Source organism: Pleurodeles waltl, chromosome 12 (assembly GCF_031143425.1).
Source record: "Pleurodeles waltl isolate 20211129_DDA chromosome 12, aPleWal1.hap1.20221129, whole genome shotgun sequence".
Lineage (NCBI taxonomy): Eukaryota > Metazoa > Chordata > Amphibia > Caudata > Salamandridae > Pleurodeles > Pleurodeles waltl.
This window is the reverse complement of record NC_090451.1, coordinates 214,297,751-214,314,563: the sequence shown is the minus strand read 5'-3', so window position 1 is coordinate 214,314,563 and position 16,813 is coordinate 214,297,751. Positions and strand designations below refer to the sequence as shown.

Below are 16,813 nucleotides of genomic sequence, written 5' to 3'. Positions count from 1 at the left end.
TTCTGACCCAGAGACTTTGGGACCGAGACTACTCCACCTGTTAAAACAATATGGGCAGGCCTGCTTGTCAACTGGTCCAAATCCTTCCTGGTCCCCCTTGACTGGGGTTCCAGCAGAGATAGCACGTTAGACCCAAGTGCTGATCTACAAGTGTTTCCTATGCCTGGGCGTCTATATCTCCCTGCTCTCAATACTTATCTGGTCCCTTAGTTTAAAGGCACTGGTCCGCAGGATGCAGGGAGACCTAGAAAGGTGGAACCGCTTGCTTCTTAACATAGTGAGAAGGGTTTAAGATGATGGTGCTACAGTGCTTTTTATACGTTCTACAAAACCTTCTGCTTCCAAAACAGCAGTTTACGGAAATACAGACCATGGAGCGCTCCTTTCTTTAGGTCAACCAAGTGCTGTGCAATGCCTTTGGGAAATCCACCTTTTAATGGGAGCCTGGTGGCGGTAGACTTACAACTATTCTTTTGGGCGTCTCAGTTGGTGGTAATGAATGACTGACTTCATGGAGGCTGGGACGACCCATCCTGTAAAGTGGAACTAGCATCTATAGAATGGGAAACCATTGTGGATAGACTCTATGAAATGCCTGTGCGCCGCACCCTCGCTGATCTTCCTATAGCTGTATTCTTGGTGTGGAGATCAGCATTGCGCTGGACCAGATGGGTGGGAAGGATTATGCTCCAGACCTCCCTTTGAAGGAGTAACTGGTTGGGCCACGTGGTTAACCTAATTGGGTTTTGCTGCTGGGATCTTCATCCACACATTAGGAGATGTTTGGCAGGGAGCACATATGCCGTCGTTTCAGGACCTAGAAACAGATTTTAACTGTCACCGGTCCCAGTTTCATAAGTTCCTGCAACTTCGCTATGCCCTGTCTTCCCATGGAGCACTTATCGGGGAGGGCCCTGAGTTTAGCCCCCTGGAGGACAAACTTTTTGTGGGTCTCCTGGGACAGGGTGGCATTTCCTGTGTTTACAGATTTCTAATCATTAATGTGCGGGACCTATTTACCCCTCTGAAGATTTGCTGGGAATAATGGATAGGCCATTTGGAAGATACTGAATGTAGTAAGGCTCTCAACATACCCTGAGAGTTAGTAATATCATCAAGGTTCCGCCTAATTCAATTGAATGTTTTATACACCACCTATCTGACACTACTGAAGCTCTGGAGGGCGGCCTACACATGTTCCTGCTGTGGTGTAGAGGCAGCTGACATCTTCCATGTTGTCTAGGCCTGTCCAGCGATTGAGTGATACTGGGCCTCTATTTTTAGTGCTTTGTCCAGGGTGCTGATTTGGCCCATTGACTTATCCCCCCTGCATATCAAGCCCTTGGCATGGTGCAAAGATATGGACTGGTGTTCAAAATTGGGGGAATCCATCTATACTGCAAGAGGGTGCCCTACAAACAAAAAATGATTTGGGGAAAATGGAAGAGTTACTATGGGTTACAAAGCCTGGCATGTTAACTATGTGTGTGTATGGTTTACGGCCTTTTTCTTTTATAAATCAGAAAAAATTGTTTTATTAAAAAAAATAGCTTTTACTACTTTGTATGATGATAAAATTTGTTTTACGTGCATTGCATTGGTGACATTATTTTTGTAGAGTAATAATTGACATATTATCTACTAGGATAGTATCAGGCAGGTATATTTTTAGTGAATATGATTCTGTAGTTACAACACTTCCATCTGGAGGTCTCAAATGTGGAGGATAAAAAGATAGGAGGGGAAGAATATGCACCTCTTCTTGAAACCATTTAGAATTAGTTTAGATTTTAAGTATTTCCCATGCTTCTCTCTTCCTACATGTGAATACAAGTAATATTTCATTTTAATATGGTACCTGGACTTATTAGCAAATGCCTTTGAATAATGAATTAAGAAGCAGTACTTGTAGGAAATTGAGGTCCCACTGCAGCATGATAAATGTAGTAGCAGAAAACGAGGGATGATGAGCCAAGCGAAGAAAGGGCTGATATATATATATATATATATATATATATATATATCGAAATCTAACCACAGCACCCAGTCACAATCACAATGGATGTAGTTTAAATGTCTTTTAAAGTCATAGAAATTCCAGACCAATCTTTCTTGATAAAAAAAAGTCTTCTTTATTGTAAGCTTGCGATACCAGCAATTTAATTTGCGTTCAAACGTGTTGGCTGTCGATGAGCAAATTGATACGTAAGACTGTTTTGTCACTATTGTGACTTTCTCAAGGCATGAAAGCGTAGTATGATGCACCCATCTACGATATAGTTTGTTCATTCATCGGCAAACTGTGCCTGGCACTCAATCTTAAGAATAGATCTGAAGAAATACACACAATATCTTCTTTTCAGAGATGTCAACGAGGCAGGTAAATTCAAAAAAGTCTGTAGCTGAATTATTAGTAACGTTTCATGGGACAGTGATAAGTCCTAAGCTGTAAGGAGGATAACAAAGCTGAGTCTCTGCGTCGTCAGGATATATACATAGCAGCCAGAAGGGGACCCACCACTTACAGTGGAAGGTCAAACCCTCCCAATCTCCACAACACGAAGGCGTAGATAGTGGAGATTTGGATGGAGAAACTTGCCCTGTTTCTGGTGCAGAAAGTCTGCCCGAGAGGGAAACATGAGTATGGGGATGCCCAGGGTTTGAAGTCTGGAGTGCCAAACGCTCCAAGTCCAAACCAGGGCACACCACAATGACGTGCTTGAGCCTGCCTGACTGTCTCCAAAATCAGAGGGATTAAGGTGTCCCCTTGAAACCCACAAGACATAAGCTTTAAAGTGCAAAACCAAGGGTAAAAACGTCCATCATAAGATTATCACCATAAGGGGAAGATTTCCCAAGCCCCCTCTGCGTGTGAATGCCACTTGTGGACAGCAAGATGAAGCTTACCCGAGTTTGTCTCCCTTGAAGGTGAGGGACCTTGCTAGATGACTCAATGTAATTGAACTCCCATTGAGTTACAGTCAACGCCACACCCTCAACACCTCCAGACAGAGGAAGCATGAGCCTACACTGCTCTGCTAGTTTAACTACTGTATGGCAGTCATGTTTTCCGTAGACACCTACATCAACTTGCCTCCAAAAAAAACACAGAATACCCTGAGTGATAGGCAAATGACATGTAGCTCAAGCAAGCTTGCATGGTGGGGCTGCTCAGAGAGGAGCCAAAGGCACTGATGTCTATCTCATCCTGATGACCCCCACAGACAAGGGACTTGCACCAGTCACCACTAAGGCCATACACAAGATGGCCTCTGGGTAGGTTGCAGGTGGGAACTGGACTTATTGTTGGAGAACCAAATGTTGTGCAGTAACAACTTAGTGCTCCACAGATGATCTGAGAATAGCTGAAGTGAGCTCATCTATAGTAGCCAGTCACCATCTAAAGGAATACATGTGTTCCTCAACCGGTGAATATGGGCCACGACCACCAACATGACCTTCATAAAGACCCCGGTGGCCAAATGGTAGAAGTTTGATCTAAAAATGAGTGGAACCCTCCATTAAATGCAGATACTCCCAGGGTCAGACTGGCCTATTGAACAATCAGGCAGTGCCCAATGGGCTGGTCTGACCCCCCTCTACCCCAAATTGTAGTTTTCTAGGCGAGGAGGAAGGGGAAAGTTGCTGCTGCCCCTTTTATTTAGCATTGCCTCCATTGCGAAAGCCACATGAATTGTGTGTGGGCTGTTTGAAGGGTTAAAAAGGCTGAAACTGGCTGAAGACAAGACCTCTGGGGCATCTACCAGCTGGAGACAAAAATGGCCTGTACCATGCTGCCAGAATAGGATCAACTAAAGCCTCATTGAAGGGCAAAAGGTGCCATGAAACTGAAGTGTTTCTGTACATAGGTTAGCTTTAGTCAGAAGAGGGAACTCCCATACTTTTACAGCCTCCTAATGACAACCACAAAGGAGGTGCTTTCCTCCGTAGGGTGCCCATGTTGAGATTTAAGAGTGAAGTCAGGACCACTGGCATTCTGTAAATCAAGAAAGAGATCAGTATAATGTGTGGCGAGAAAGTAGTCTGCCTCCTCATCATGATGATCTGGTTCAGGAATTTGAACTCACATCACTGTCAGAGTCAAAAATAGATTCCATCTTCTTAAAATACTGATGTCAAAGGAATGGAGACAAAGTTCTGTGCTTTTATAGTTATGAAGCACGAAATGGGATGACCAACTGCATCTGGGGAAGCACTAATAAATCTAGTAGAGAGGTCACTGGTGCAACATTAAGCAAGTCATTTGGCACAGGTGTAGAAATTCTGTGCCAGAGATGAGGTAGGCAGGCTCTGAGCATGATCACTAAGCGCCAGAAGAGGGCCTGTCAGCAGAGGTTTGACTGCAGTTCCTGGAAGTACATTGGGGTGCACCACAGAGAACTGGAGCCAAGTTAAAAATCTGCACTATGGCCTTGTTAAAAGTCAGTATCTGGGTGAGAATCAATGATAGCCCGGGAAACTCCGGCACACCGGCTACAGAGACGGCATCCATTCTGAAGAGTATGATGACGCTGAGAGTCGGTTATGTGACCTCCCCAGAGAGCCTCCAAGTCAAAAGAACCGTGCTTCTGCTTCTTATACTGCCTCTTCGGCTCGTCCTTCAACTTACCTGACAAGGGTTTACTAGAACAAGATTTGTTCTTGTGCTCAGCAACCTAATTTGTGGCCTCCTATTCCCAATTCGCCTTTGGTTGCATCAGGGAGCACTTGCTGCAGGACCTGGAAACATGTTTTTGTCCCGAGGCACTACAGTCGGAGGTAGTGTGGGTCCATAACAGTCATTTGTCAATAGTATGCATGACATTATTTCGACCATGTAGTCTTTACTGGTGAGATTTCTTCAACGCTGCAATATCAAATTTTAAATTTGGAACAATTCAGAAAATACAGAAATTGGTAGCAGCCAAGCTCTGGATTCAAAATGAAGGGTGCGCAAAAGAAAAGGAACCAATGGCCAGCATGCAGTGTGGTACTTATGTAAGTCATGTCTGAGATTGAAAAAGCTGCAGTGGAGGCTGATGTTGCCATCGTCCAGCATTCAGAAGCTTTTGCAAGTTTTTCCCCGAGATACAGACTAGCACCTGGTTCAAAAGGTGAGGAATCTGCCAGAAGAAGTATAAATCAGAATATACTGCACACCCTTTATACTACTGAGGGCAATAGGTCAGAGGTTGGTAGGACTGAAACTGGGAAGAGGGGAATATTGTTTAACTTTCTCTGGCAGGTCTTCTATGGAGTAGCTTATGGGAAGGGTTACTGTTAGATATTGAGCAGACCACTTGGATTTGGAGGTTTTAAATACTGAGTTAGTTCTACTGGGTTGGATGCCAGAGATGATGAGGTCTGGGAGAGGAGAATCCCAGAATCTTGTGGGTTGCCTTCTTTTGTAGGTTAATCAGGTGATCTTTTGCAGGTGGAGGCACCTCTGGGTCTGTGGTCAGCTTTGACTCTATCACCCAATGTGGTTCATGCTGGGATTGAAAAGGTAATACATGATCCTGGGGGATGGGTTGAGCACCTGTCTGAGGGTCTGTGGGGTCCAGAGACTTTAAGGAAACAGCGTACTAGACACAGTGATATTTCTGAAAACGTTGTCTCCTGATGTGGCTCCAGATTAAATGTTATCAGTCAGAAAATGGGACTTGTGCAATCACATGGACTCTAAAGTGGCCTCCGGGTCATGGGACCAGTGAAGGGACCAGTACATTGCAAAAAGGAGTATGGGGGAAACATGGTGGAGAAACAAATCTTAGCCAGAGGGTAGTGTGGGAACTGAGACAGGGTGAAGTTTGGTACCGGGTATTCTTTCTTCCAATCTGTTTGGTTCTTGCAAAGTCAACAAAACATGATTGAAAATTAATAAACAGCATCATTAATACCAATGTGGCTATTTAATATTCAGGTGGCATTACCCTTTAACATCCTTATTCCACTTTAGGAGTTTTCATGTCCTTCTGTCCTTTTCCACAAGAAGGTCAGAAACGTAACCACTTAATGCTGTCTTCTGTGCCATATGAAAGCAGTTTTCTCATTAAACTTACCTGTGTGTATGAGCTTTACATGGCGCTGAAGGTATCTATCAATCATGAATACTTTGTTACAGCCGGGGTGGGGACAGGGCCTCTCTCGCACCTGCTCATGATGCTCTTTAATGTGTTTCTAAAAGAAAAAAGAAAACAAACTCAAAACCCTATAACTAACTACCATCATAAAACAGTGCGTCATTTAACAGTACATTAAAAGAAGTATTGGCAAAGCCACTATGTATCACCTTTATCATATAACTGCCAACTTAGTAATTATGCAAATGCTTGTTTTTAGAGCATTGTTTTAAAAGAGAGAAAAGATTAACAAAATCAAAATACTGCAGGAAAAACAAACACACATCTTAAGGTATCTCAGAACACAAACTGAATCCAATATTTTCAGTCTTGCCATTCACTCCAGAAACTAAAAACAAATGTGTGAGGAATTGTCAGAATGTAAAGAAAATTGCTTATGAAGGATTATTTACTTTCCACAGGACTCAGAATTGAAACAAATGCTGTAGACTGTTGGTCCTCATCCTTGGCACAAGGAGTAGATTTATGGGCCTCCAGAATATCACAGATCTGCTTTACAGTCATGCTAAGTAAACCTTCTGCCTCAACTTCAGAAGAGTGAGTGCAGCAGCCACCATCTTCTCCGCACCATAAAAGCATTTGTGTGCCAAGGCCTGATTTTTCATGCACTATGTGAAATCCAGGTGATAAAACAAAAACAACCCTTAAAGACTGCTCTTTCATGTACCCTGGCAGAATTATATCTGTTGCTATACTTTCGCAGACAAGCTGGGAGACATGAAGAGCTACTTGAAAGTAAGTAAAAGTCAGAGTGTGAGTGTGTGTGTTGATGTGCTTAAAGGGGATGCACTGATGAGGGAGAGAGCTCGGAAACACACACTCTCATGGAGTTTGTGCTGATAGACAAAGGAAAGGAAAATGTTACTTACCCAGTTAGCATATGTTTGTGGCATGTAGTGCTATATAGATTCACATACTGTGCATACTCCATTTATTGTTGGGCCCGGATGTGTGAAAGTTGTTTTTCTTCGAAGAAGTCTTTCGAGTCATGATGTACTGTGGCTCCTTCTCTTGCTGGTAATGTGCATGGTTATCAACTCCAATGTTAGCTTGTTTTCCCACACGGCAGGTGAGGATAGACTAAAGTGAAAGAGTGTATATAGAGATGTCCATGCAAAAAAGAAGAAAGTGAGATAGAATGATTACTGCAACAGCCACAGGTACCCAAAGAGAAGCGCGGGCACATGTGAACCTACAGCATTACATGCCACATACAGATGATTAATGGGTGTAAAGAACTGTCTTTTTCCATGAATACAAAAAAGAAAGGGTGTTAATGCCAACGTAATCGCACATCGAAAGGTAGCCTAGTGTTTCAGGTTTAAGTAAGCATAATAACAAATGCAATGATAAGAAAAAGATGCATATCTGGTGAAAAACACCCTGCCACAAAGTGAACAGCCCGGTCTGAATAATCAGTGCAGGAAATTGTAAGAACTAAACACTTGAGCACACTGAATGATAAACAAATTAAATACAATTAGTATATTCAGAAAGTCTGGTCACAATGTAGATCTATTCCACAGATAAGGTAAGAAAGTCCATAGCAAAATAGCAGCAGACATGTGTTTCGTCCTCTGGACATTATCAAAGCTGATAAGGATAGTATGGCACCAAATTATGTCAGAAAAAGATCAAAAGGTAGTAGGTACCATAAAAGATGTGGAACTTGTTATGGGAGCTAAGAATATCAGCAATTATGGTTTGTCTGCAGCGTAGCATGAAGAAAGGCACAAGTTATTGTTAGATACAGCCCATGATAAGCCATGTATGCAACTGGTGGCAGAGCGTTAAAGTCAAGGCACTGTGACCAGACTTGGCTGAATATACTAATTGGATTCAAGTCACTTATCATTCAGTATGCTCTGGTGGTTATTTCTTGCATCTTTTTTGCAGGTTCACCCCCACATTTATGACTAATGCTGCTGGTTTTTCAACTCAGAGTGCACTGAAGCCTGCTAACCAGACCTCAGTGCCAGTGTTTTAACCCCATACAAAGTACATACCAAATTGGATACACCCAATTAATTATCATTGCCTGACTTACTGATAAGCCCTGAGTATATGGTGCCATGGGGTACCCAGGGCATGTATGATAGTGTCGACTCAGGAATGTAGTAAACTGTAAACTTTGCACTTGTATAGCGCACTACTCACCCGTTAGGGTCTCAAGGCGCTGTACGCATACCGCTGTGGAACCCCTCCTGGCTTTTCCCTGTGAGGCGCCCACTCCTGGGCACCCCCAGGGTGAAGCCAGGCATCCAAGCGCTGTCAGGGCCATTGGTAGCCCCATTGGCTAATACAGAAGTACAGGGTAACGTTTGACTGGGACTACCAAACTGGATCATGTAAGGTATCAAATAAATCATGGCATTATTAAAAGGTAAGTAACTTTTAGAAAGTTGCCACAGACTGCTCTGATCGTCCAGCAGCCTCACAAAGGGATACACACACAAACAGCTTTCTAACTGCCTGAGGAGATGTGTGAATGACTCCCAGGCCCAGGAACAAAGGCAGTTCTGCAGCAGCGAGGTGTCACCTCCTCTATTGGGAAGGCCACTCGGGGGGGGGTTAGCCCAAAGGAGTGCTTCAAAGAGGAAGCTGCCTTTGATGGGCCACCCGTCCAACTCCCAGGTAAGATGCTTTTTGTTTCTGTAAACAACATGAAGACAGGGCCAGAGAGAGCCCCCAAACTGGTTTTATGCTGGGCGTGTTGCCCTCAGGTAGCCGCATCTCTAGGGAGGATTAAATGCTCCTGGCGACAAAGAAAGGTCGCTCCATCTTAAAGGGGGCAAGAATGTGGCATTATGGGATAGCCAGATGTAACCCACCACAGGGAACTTCGTCATTAGGTAGGAGAGGACCCAGTAGCTGACTGACTAGTGACGTGTGCCCCCCTCAGGGCACTGTCCTCAGATAAATATGATACCCCTGGCATGCTGACCCTCAGTACTCGCCGGACTAGGAAGGAGGACAAGAAAAATACAAAATTTCACCTCTTGAAAGTGCACAAAGAGAGGCTGCAACGTTGGAGGGACTGCACCTGCTGCACTTTGGGCTACCAGAGTTTGGACCCTGTTCTGCGCGCCTGGCTTGGGGAAAAGCTGATTCCTGGCCCCATTCCGAAGCAGATTCTCCAAGGGTCAGTTGGATGACCTCCCGAAACGGCACTGGGGACATTAAAGCTGAAGGAGCCCAAATTGCATTTCTGGTATTCTCCGCAGAAGATGTGCCGCTACCAGATGCCAGGCACCCAAAAGTATAATTTGGAGATAGCCAAAAGGTGCCCCCATGTCTGCTGGATTTGTGGGTGTTGGTTGTGACCAGATCTGTCAACCAAGAGGGACGCTAGCCCCAGCCAACACTTTACACCATGACTGCTGTGTTGCAAAAGCAAAAAGTCTACATCAGCAGCCCTTGGACCCCTGCATAGAGGACTTAATGGGATCACGAGATCCATGTACAGAGTTGCCCCCACTCGCCTGTGGACCGAGGACTCCAGACCTCACCCCCTATTGACTGCACTGCATCTTTAACCTACATCTCTCAGAAACAGGGTCATTTCATTGTCGTCTATGGCGGTCATCCTGTAAAGTTTGGGTCTTGCTCTAAAAATGTGTGGTGGCCAGGTAACTGTCCAAAGTATTCTTCATGGCTCTCTAGACCTCTATCATGTCACACTTGGTCACCCAACTTGGGCCAGAGTTATGAAACTGCTTCAAACTTTTCAAAAGTGTCCAAATGTTTTGTTATAAAAGTTATCACTTCTAAAATCTGTATCTGCAGAAATCTCCAATGAATTTTGATGCTTATGGTCTCTGAAAATTTATAAAAATCGAATCTATTTTTATAAATTGGTGTCTTGTTTCTTTCGTGTTGTGCAACTTTTGTATTATGTTGTTTTGTGCTATTAAATGCTTTACATATTGTTCCTTTTCTGAGCCTCACTACTCACCGCCACAGCTACCTAGGGTTGATCTTAACCACTCAGGTAAACGTACCTGATTGGACCCAAGACAGTATTTGCGAGTATACTGCATAGTAGGGCTTCCCAGCCATACCATATGGTACACACAAATCCTCACAATGGGTAAGTACAATTTTCTATTTGAGGCATATGTTGCTGTTGATACACGTGTTGTGAACAGACTGTAAAGCAGTCCTCCCAGGAGTGGTGGCTAGCCTGTGGGAGTAGCAGTAGTTTGAAAGAATGTATGAAGTACTGCCTGGACAACATTGATTTGGTGGTAGGCAAGCACATTCACTCAGTAATGTTTTGTAAAGGTATATGGTGTGGACCAGATAGCTGCTTTGCAAATGTTGGCTTTTTTAAATGTTTTCCAGGAAGGCCATAAAGGATTCTTTTTTTCAAGTGGAGTGGGCTGTAGTAGGAATGGGCAGGGGCCTCTTAGCTTTTGCATAGCAGTTTGGATGCACTTGATGAACCATCTTGCAATGCCTGATTTAAATAGGGCCTTCCCTTTTTGGGGTTTAGAGAAAGCAACAAGGAGCTGTTGTGTCTTTCTAAATGGTTTAGACCTTTCAATATAGTACTTGAGGCCTCGCTTGAAATCCAAAGTATGGAAAGCCCACTCTGCAAACGAGGCAGGCTGTCAGGAAAAGACAGGGAGGTCAATGGATTAAGGTGGAACTGTGACACCACCTAAGGGAGAAATTTGGGATTGGTGCATAAGACAACCCTATCCCTGTGTATTTGGGAGAAAGATTCTTCCAAGGCTAGTACCTGAAGCTTACTGACACGCCTGAGTTAGATGATGGCAATCAGAAATGCCACATTTTAAGAGAGAAACTGGAGGGTGCCCAAATGGAGGGGTTCGCACAGATTCATGAGTCTTGACTGATTGATTACGTAATTTATAAAGCGCATAGCTACCCAGCGGGTTTCCCAGCGCTCGCCAAGCCACGGTAACCAACGACCTGCTCTCTCATGACTAAACCAATGTGAAAAGCCACGTTTTCAACAGCTTCCGGAATTCTAGATGGAATTTACATTCTTTCAGATGATGAGGGAGGTTATTCCGCAGTTTAGGGGCGAGAACGCAGAAAGAACAGCCACCTTCCTGGGCCCGTCTTACTCTAGGGACAACAGCAAGGTTCTGATAACTCGACCTAAGCGTACACTGCGGTATGTAGTAGGTGACTGTGGAGCTCAGTTAAGAGGGGGTAGTGTTGTGGAGACATTTATGCATAAAGCAGAGTGCTTCTTTAAAATGCACCCATCTGTCCACAGCAGCCAATGGAGAGAATTAAGTAAGGTGGCAGAACTAGTGAATTGCACCGGGCGACGCAGGAGATGCACTGCTGCATTCTCTACTATTTGCAGGCGTTTTAACAATGTTCTTGTCAATCCAAGATAGAGAATATTTACCGTAGTCCAGTCTTGAAGTAACTAATGCTTGGACTACGGTCTGCTGTGCTTAAGTGGAATCCAGTATAGTATTTCTTTCAGCCATTTCAGAATGCCAAAACAGGTGGCAGCCACCTTAGTTATCTGTATCCTCAATGACAGCTCCTGATCCAGCCATACTCTCAGACGTTTCACAGACACAGTGGGGAGCAGAGGAGCAGCTAAGGATACTGGCCAGAGTTGAGGGCCCCATAACGTAGGGGATTTACCAACCAGGAGAACTTCAGTATTTCCCCATTCAGCTTCAGAAAGTTTGAGGACATCCAGTCTGCCACTTGCTGAAGGCAGAGGGGAAGCGCATCCACAGTAGACTGGTTCTTCGAAGACAAAGACACCATGATTTGGGTGTCGTCCGCATAAGAGAAAAGAGTGAGGCCAAAACTCTCAACAATATTCGTCAGTGGCCTCAAATGGAGATTAAATAATAACGGGCTCAAAATAGAGCCCTGAGGATCTCCAGGCATAAGTGCACGTGGCTGAGCTCTGCATTGATCTGAGTGAACCTTAAAGATGCGACCCGTCAGAAAGGAAAAGTGTGTAACCCATTCCAATGGGCACGGTCATACCTGGAGAGCAGCCCAATAGAATAGGCAATCCTCAGGTGGAAGGCGCAGCTACCTTCTTACCCACAGTGTCTATATGTCTGCTTTATTTATCTGGTGGAGGGTGCATCACCAGTAGCCTGTGAGCTAGCCTTTTTATGGGTGGAAGTAACAACCAAGGAGTCAGGTGGGAGCTGGACACGAATGAAAAGGGGGTTGGTAGGAGAAGCTTTGTATTTCTTGTCTACCCTAGGTGTGATGACCCTAGTGCAGACAGGGTCCTGAAAGAAGTCAGTGGTGTGATGCAGTATGCCCCTTAGCATGGGCATAGGGTCTCAAAAAGGCCCAGTGTCGAGATCCACTATGCGGAAGGAGGCATCCCTACCAAAGAGTTGTGGAGTCAACTAAAGGGGAGGGATGGACAGGGTACAGGTGGGAATGTGTCCCCCCGATCACCCCGCACATGCGTGTCCAAGGTATACACTCCCCTCCCAGCCCGCATGTCTGGCTGAGGTGATTCTAAAGGTATATAGGGAAGAGGGTCACTTGGAGAAATGGGTAGTGAAGATGAGGGCTGTGAAGAAGGGGTGAGGTGGTGGTAGCCTTGTCCCGGAGAATCTAGCCCACGTGGGGGAGGTGTTATCAAGTGTTTTTGTCCAGAGTTGATCTCCTCTTGGAGTTTATGGCAGACTGGCTCGACGCCGAAGCTGGTTTTGGTGGTCAGCAAGTCTCTCAGCACCGATGCCGATTTTTATCTTAACACCGAAGTGGTCAGCTTTGCCAGTTAGATCAGTCCTGAAGCAGACATGAGCGCTACCAAAGCAGTAGGCCTCGATGGTTACTTCAGTGCAATGCGGATACCTATACCATTGTAGGACGGGGAACAAAAACAAATTAAAGACAGACGAAGTCAAAGAGCAGATTCCCCACACCTGGAAAACTCTGAAAGGAGATATAATCTCAGAAATAGAGAAAATATAAAAGCTCCTGACAGATATACTGATTCACATCCTTCTCATTCCTTTCAGGACGCACCGTATAGATGTAGCAAGAGAATGGGCCGGTCAGAGCGACGTCCCTACTACGTGAAACAGAAGAAAGACTCACCACTATCGCCAGACAAAAAGGAAGATAAATCCCCACAACAAAAGCCACAGTTTAAAAAGAAAAAGGTGGCAGCACTGTCAGTTAAAAATGCCAGTACACTTGAGAACATTGCTGAAGAACAAGATGTGGGCAATGACACTGCTAGACAGCTTAGCAGAGGTCACGATATGTCGCCAGAGTCTGAAAGATCATCTGAATGTGACAACTAGCGACTTTATTGGAGTTGAGACTTTGGACAGGCACGTTCTCCCACTTGGTAGGGTTTATGGGATTTAGCGCAGGCACCTGCACTATACCACAACAATGTAGGTTGGGACAAGTATTCTCTTTGACATGTAATACCTATTAGGTCTACACCCCAGACTCTGCTACAATAGCCTTTTAACCACAAAGCCAAACTCCAGTGAGGGAGAGCCTCACTCAGCTTGAGTACCAGGGAGCAATTGAGCCCTGTGTTTCTGCAATAATTAACCCATTATTACCGGTTGCAAAACCCGACCATTCATACAGAATAGTCTTGGATTACAGACACTTAAACGGTCATACTCGCACACATGCAATACAAAAATCCCACAGCACAGCACTAATTAACAACATAGTGCGTAAAAAATTTAAAACAACCTTGGATACTTCCAATGGTGTTTTCTGCCAGAACTTAGCACATGAAAGTCGGGATCTGAGTGCACTTTCTTTTGACTCCCAAAAACGCTTCTGTCCTTTGCCTCAAAGCTACAAGAGGGCTGTTCTCAGCCCGCATAACATCAATATTGCATGATATTGATCCTGAGGCGTTGTCCTATGTGGATGATATCTACCTCACAGATGACGACCTCAACATTCATCTTGCCAGGGTCGATCGGATCGTTTTAGGATTCGCAGCCCTTGGTTACAAATTTAATTTGAGAAAAACTAAAATATTCTCTCTCCATGTACTGTTCCTGTGATATGAGCTATTAAACGAGGGCAAGAGCCTGGCCCTGCACTTTTTAGAGAAATGTGCTCAACTACAGCCACCAAATACAATCAAGAAACTGCAGTCTTTACTTGGTTTCTTTAACTTTGTCAGAACTTACATTCCTGACTATGCACAAGGTATTAAGCTACTCTGACTTAATACGCCCTGATTTTTCTAGCAGATGGTAGAACACACATGCATCCTTAGAGGATTACAACAGGACATGCTAGAAGCAAAACACTTGGACACCTGTGACGACAAAACAAATTTGGTCATCAGAATAATTGCTGGTGCCATTGGGTTTACCTAGGTCACCTTTAACGAAGGCGACATGGTGCCCATAGCATATAAATCACACTTACACTCCAATGCAGAACAACGCTTGGCACCCACAGAAAAAATTCTAATTGCTTTACAGATGGCTGTCATCAAGGTGAGACCACTTCTCCAAGGGAAACGCATGATTCTCATTACCCCGGTGCCAGTCTTAGAGTTCGTCACCAAAGTAAGCGTTCCAAATGCTAAAGCATTACATCCACGTTGGATTCAGTGGGCAACCTCCCTGACTGCCACCGATGTTGAATACATCTTTGATCCAAAACTTCAGGCACAAGAATTCCTCCAATACGAACAGGAGTACCCCGCACCTCTAGACATCTTGCCACTTAACATCACACTGTCATTTACACTGATGGTTCAGCACAACCAGCTGTAGGTACCAAGCATCAATACTCAGCCGCTTGCGCAGCCGTGAGCGGAGTGATGAAGGATGGTGTATTCCACCCTCATAATACCCACACGCAGACCCTGCGGGACTGCACAGCTCCGCTAGCTGATCTAAAAGCCCTTATTCTAGTGCAAGAACATACAGATCCAGGACAACTCACTCTGATTGTCTGTGATTCGTTCTACTGTGTCCAGTCCTGCAATGATTATCTTAATCATTGGCCACTGAACGGGTTCAAAAGGGAACACCATAAAACACAGAACTCTCTGGGGGAGGGGGTGGCTGATCTGAAGGATAAGCTACCAAGTGCTCATGTAGTCCATACATTGGGCCACCAAAGTGTAGCAGTACACGTTATTGGCAATAATTTGGCTGATGAAGCGGCCAAATCCGCAGTAGCTACGGCTTCTGTGGTTGCAGTGACTCGTTCCCAGACAAGACTGGATAATGAGATTTTGGCTGCCGTGAAAGCTTCGGCTGAAAGCAAGCCTCTCCCAAAAGCATACCCTATAAAATACCCTTACCAGATCAGTGCACAGAATGTTGCTTATGCAACACTTTCTGGGGTTGGAGATTGAGTGGTCCCTAACTAAGACCAGAGATTAGATCTAATCAGAGCAGCACATGAGGGCGTTGTTCTGCACATGCTGGTGTTGCGGCCACAATAACACTCTTACAGGAATGCTTCTGGTGGCCAGGTCTATACAAACAGACCAAGCAGTATGTCCTTTGTTGTGACATGTGTCAGCAAATTAAGGGCTCCAACATAGAACGCCCTCCACAGACATCCCTCCTAGTGTCCAGTAGGCCACTATAATGTGTGTACCTTGACCACAGTGGTCACCTACAACCTGATTGTGCATACAAATACATTTTAGTCGTTGTAGACTCTTGTTCTAGATTCCTGGGGGTATGGCCTCAGCGTTCAGCTGGCGTTCGAACTGTTATAAAAGACTTGCTGGTCCTTATCGGTACATATGTGCTTGCAGCATTCCATTCGCCTTAGGGCCCTGCCTTTGCTCTAAGGCATTCAGGGTCACCATGGGGACGATAGGTGTTGAACTCCATTACTCCTCACCCTATCATCCCGAGGGAAATTCGGTTGTGGAGCAGAGGAATAGAGATCTAAAGAAGTCCTTAACAGCTAGAGTATTAGGCTCTGGCTGCAGGTGGCTTCATCACCTATTTGGGGTCCAGAGAGCACTGAATAATCTTCCAAAATGGTCCTTGTTTGGGGCGGCGGGATGGGGGTGGGGAGCACTGCCTATGAGATTCTCTTTGGGATACCTGTGTGTGTCCCAGATCTAGGTGGCCCTAGTTTGGTGACAGCAGATATACCCTTTAACATAAATGAGCATCTCACTGTCTTACAGGAGCTTCAGCAATTTTGTGATGATAAATCATCCGCCAGTGCTGCCACCTTAGGAATAAGGGATTTGCCAACAACTTCTACTGGCTGGAATCCTAGAGTTGGGGATCTGGATTGTGAGACGATTGCTGTAAAGAAGGAATTCAGCCCATCGTACGGAGCACCGGTCCAAGTCCTGGGAATACAAGGTACCAGAACTGTCATCCTACCACCGCTGCCTGGTTCCAAAGCAAACAGATTTGTCTCCACTGACGTTAAACTCCATCATGTGGCCAATCCGACACAGTAGACCCAGAGGTCCCTTGTGTAGTTTTCGGTCCCCTCTCACTACCCGACAGGACACACCTCTTCAAAGAAGAGACAACAACTCTGACTGCAACAGCATGTCCATCGATGCTACAAATGCCTCCTCAAGAATGGGGAGGGCGGAAAATGAGCTGTTGCCAATTCCTGTCACCACCTCATCGACAAAACGTATCCAAGATGTGGCTGTCTTCTATTCCAACACCACACAAACTGATGACATCGTCCACTATGAGCCT

At 45.0% G+C, this 16,813-nt stretch overlaps 1 protein-coding gene across 3 annotated transcripts in view; it reads right to left on the bottom strand.

Moving 5' to 3' along the window:
• ZNF276 (zinc finger protein 276) overlaps nucleotides 1-16,813 on the bottom strand; it is a 227,403-nt gene that overhangs the window by 47,396 nt on the left and 163,194 nt on the right. For 2 of the 3 annotated variants that reach the window (XM_069217211.1, XM_069217214.1), the window contains one exon: nucleotides 6,063-6,180. In XM_069217211.1, the coding sequence (XP_069073312.1) occupies nucleotides 6,063-6,180 (118 nt within the window). Of the gene's footprint in view, nucleotides 1-6,062; nucleotides 7,224-16,813 lie in introns of those variants that run through there. The other variant, XM_069217212.1, reaches the window with a different exon arrangement.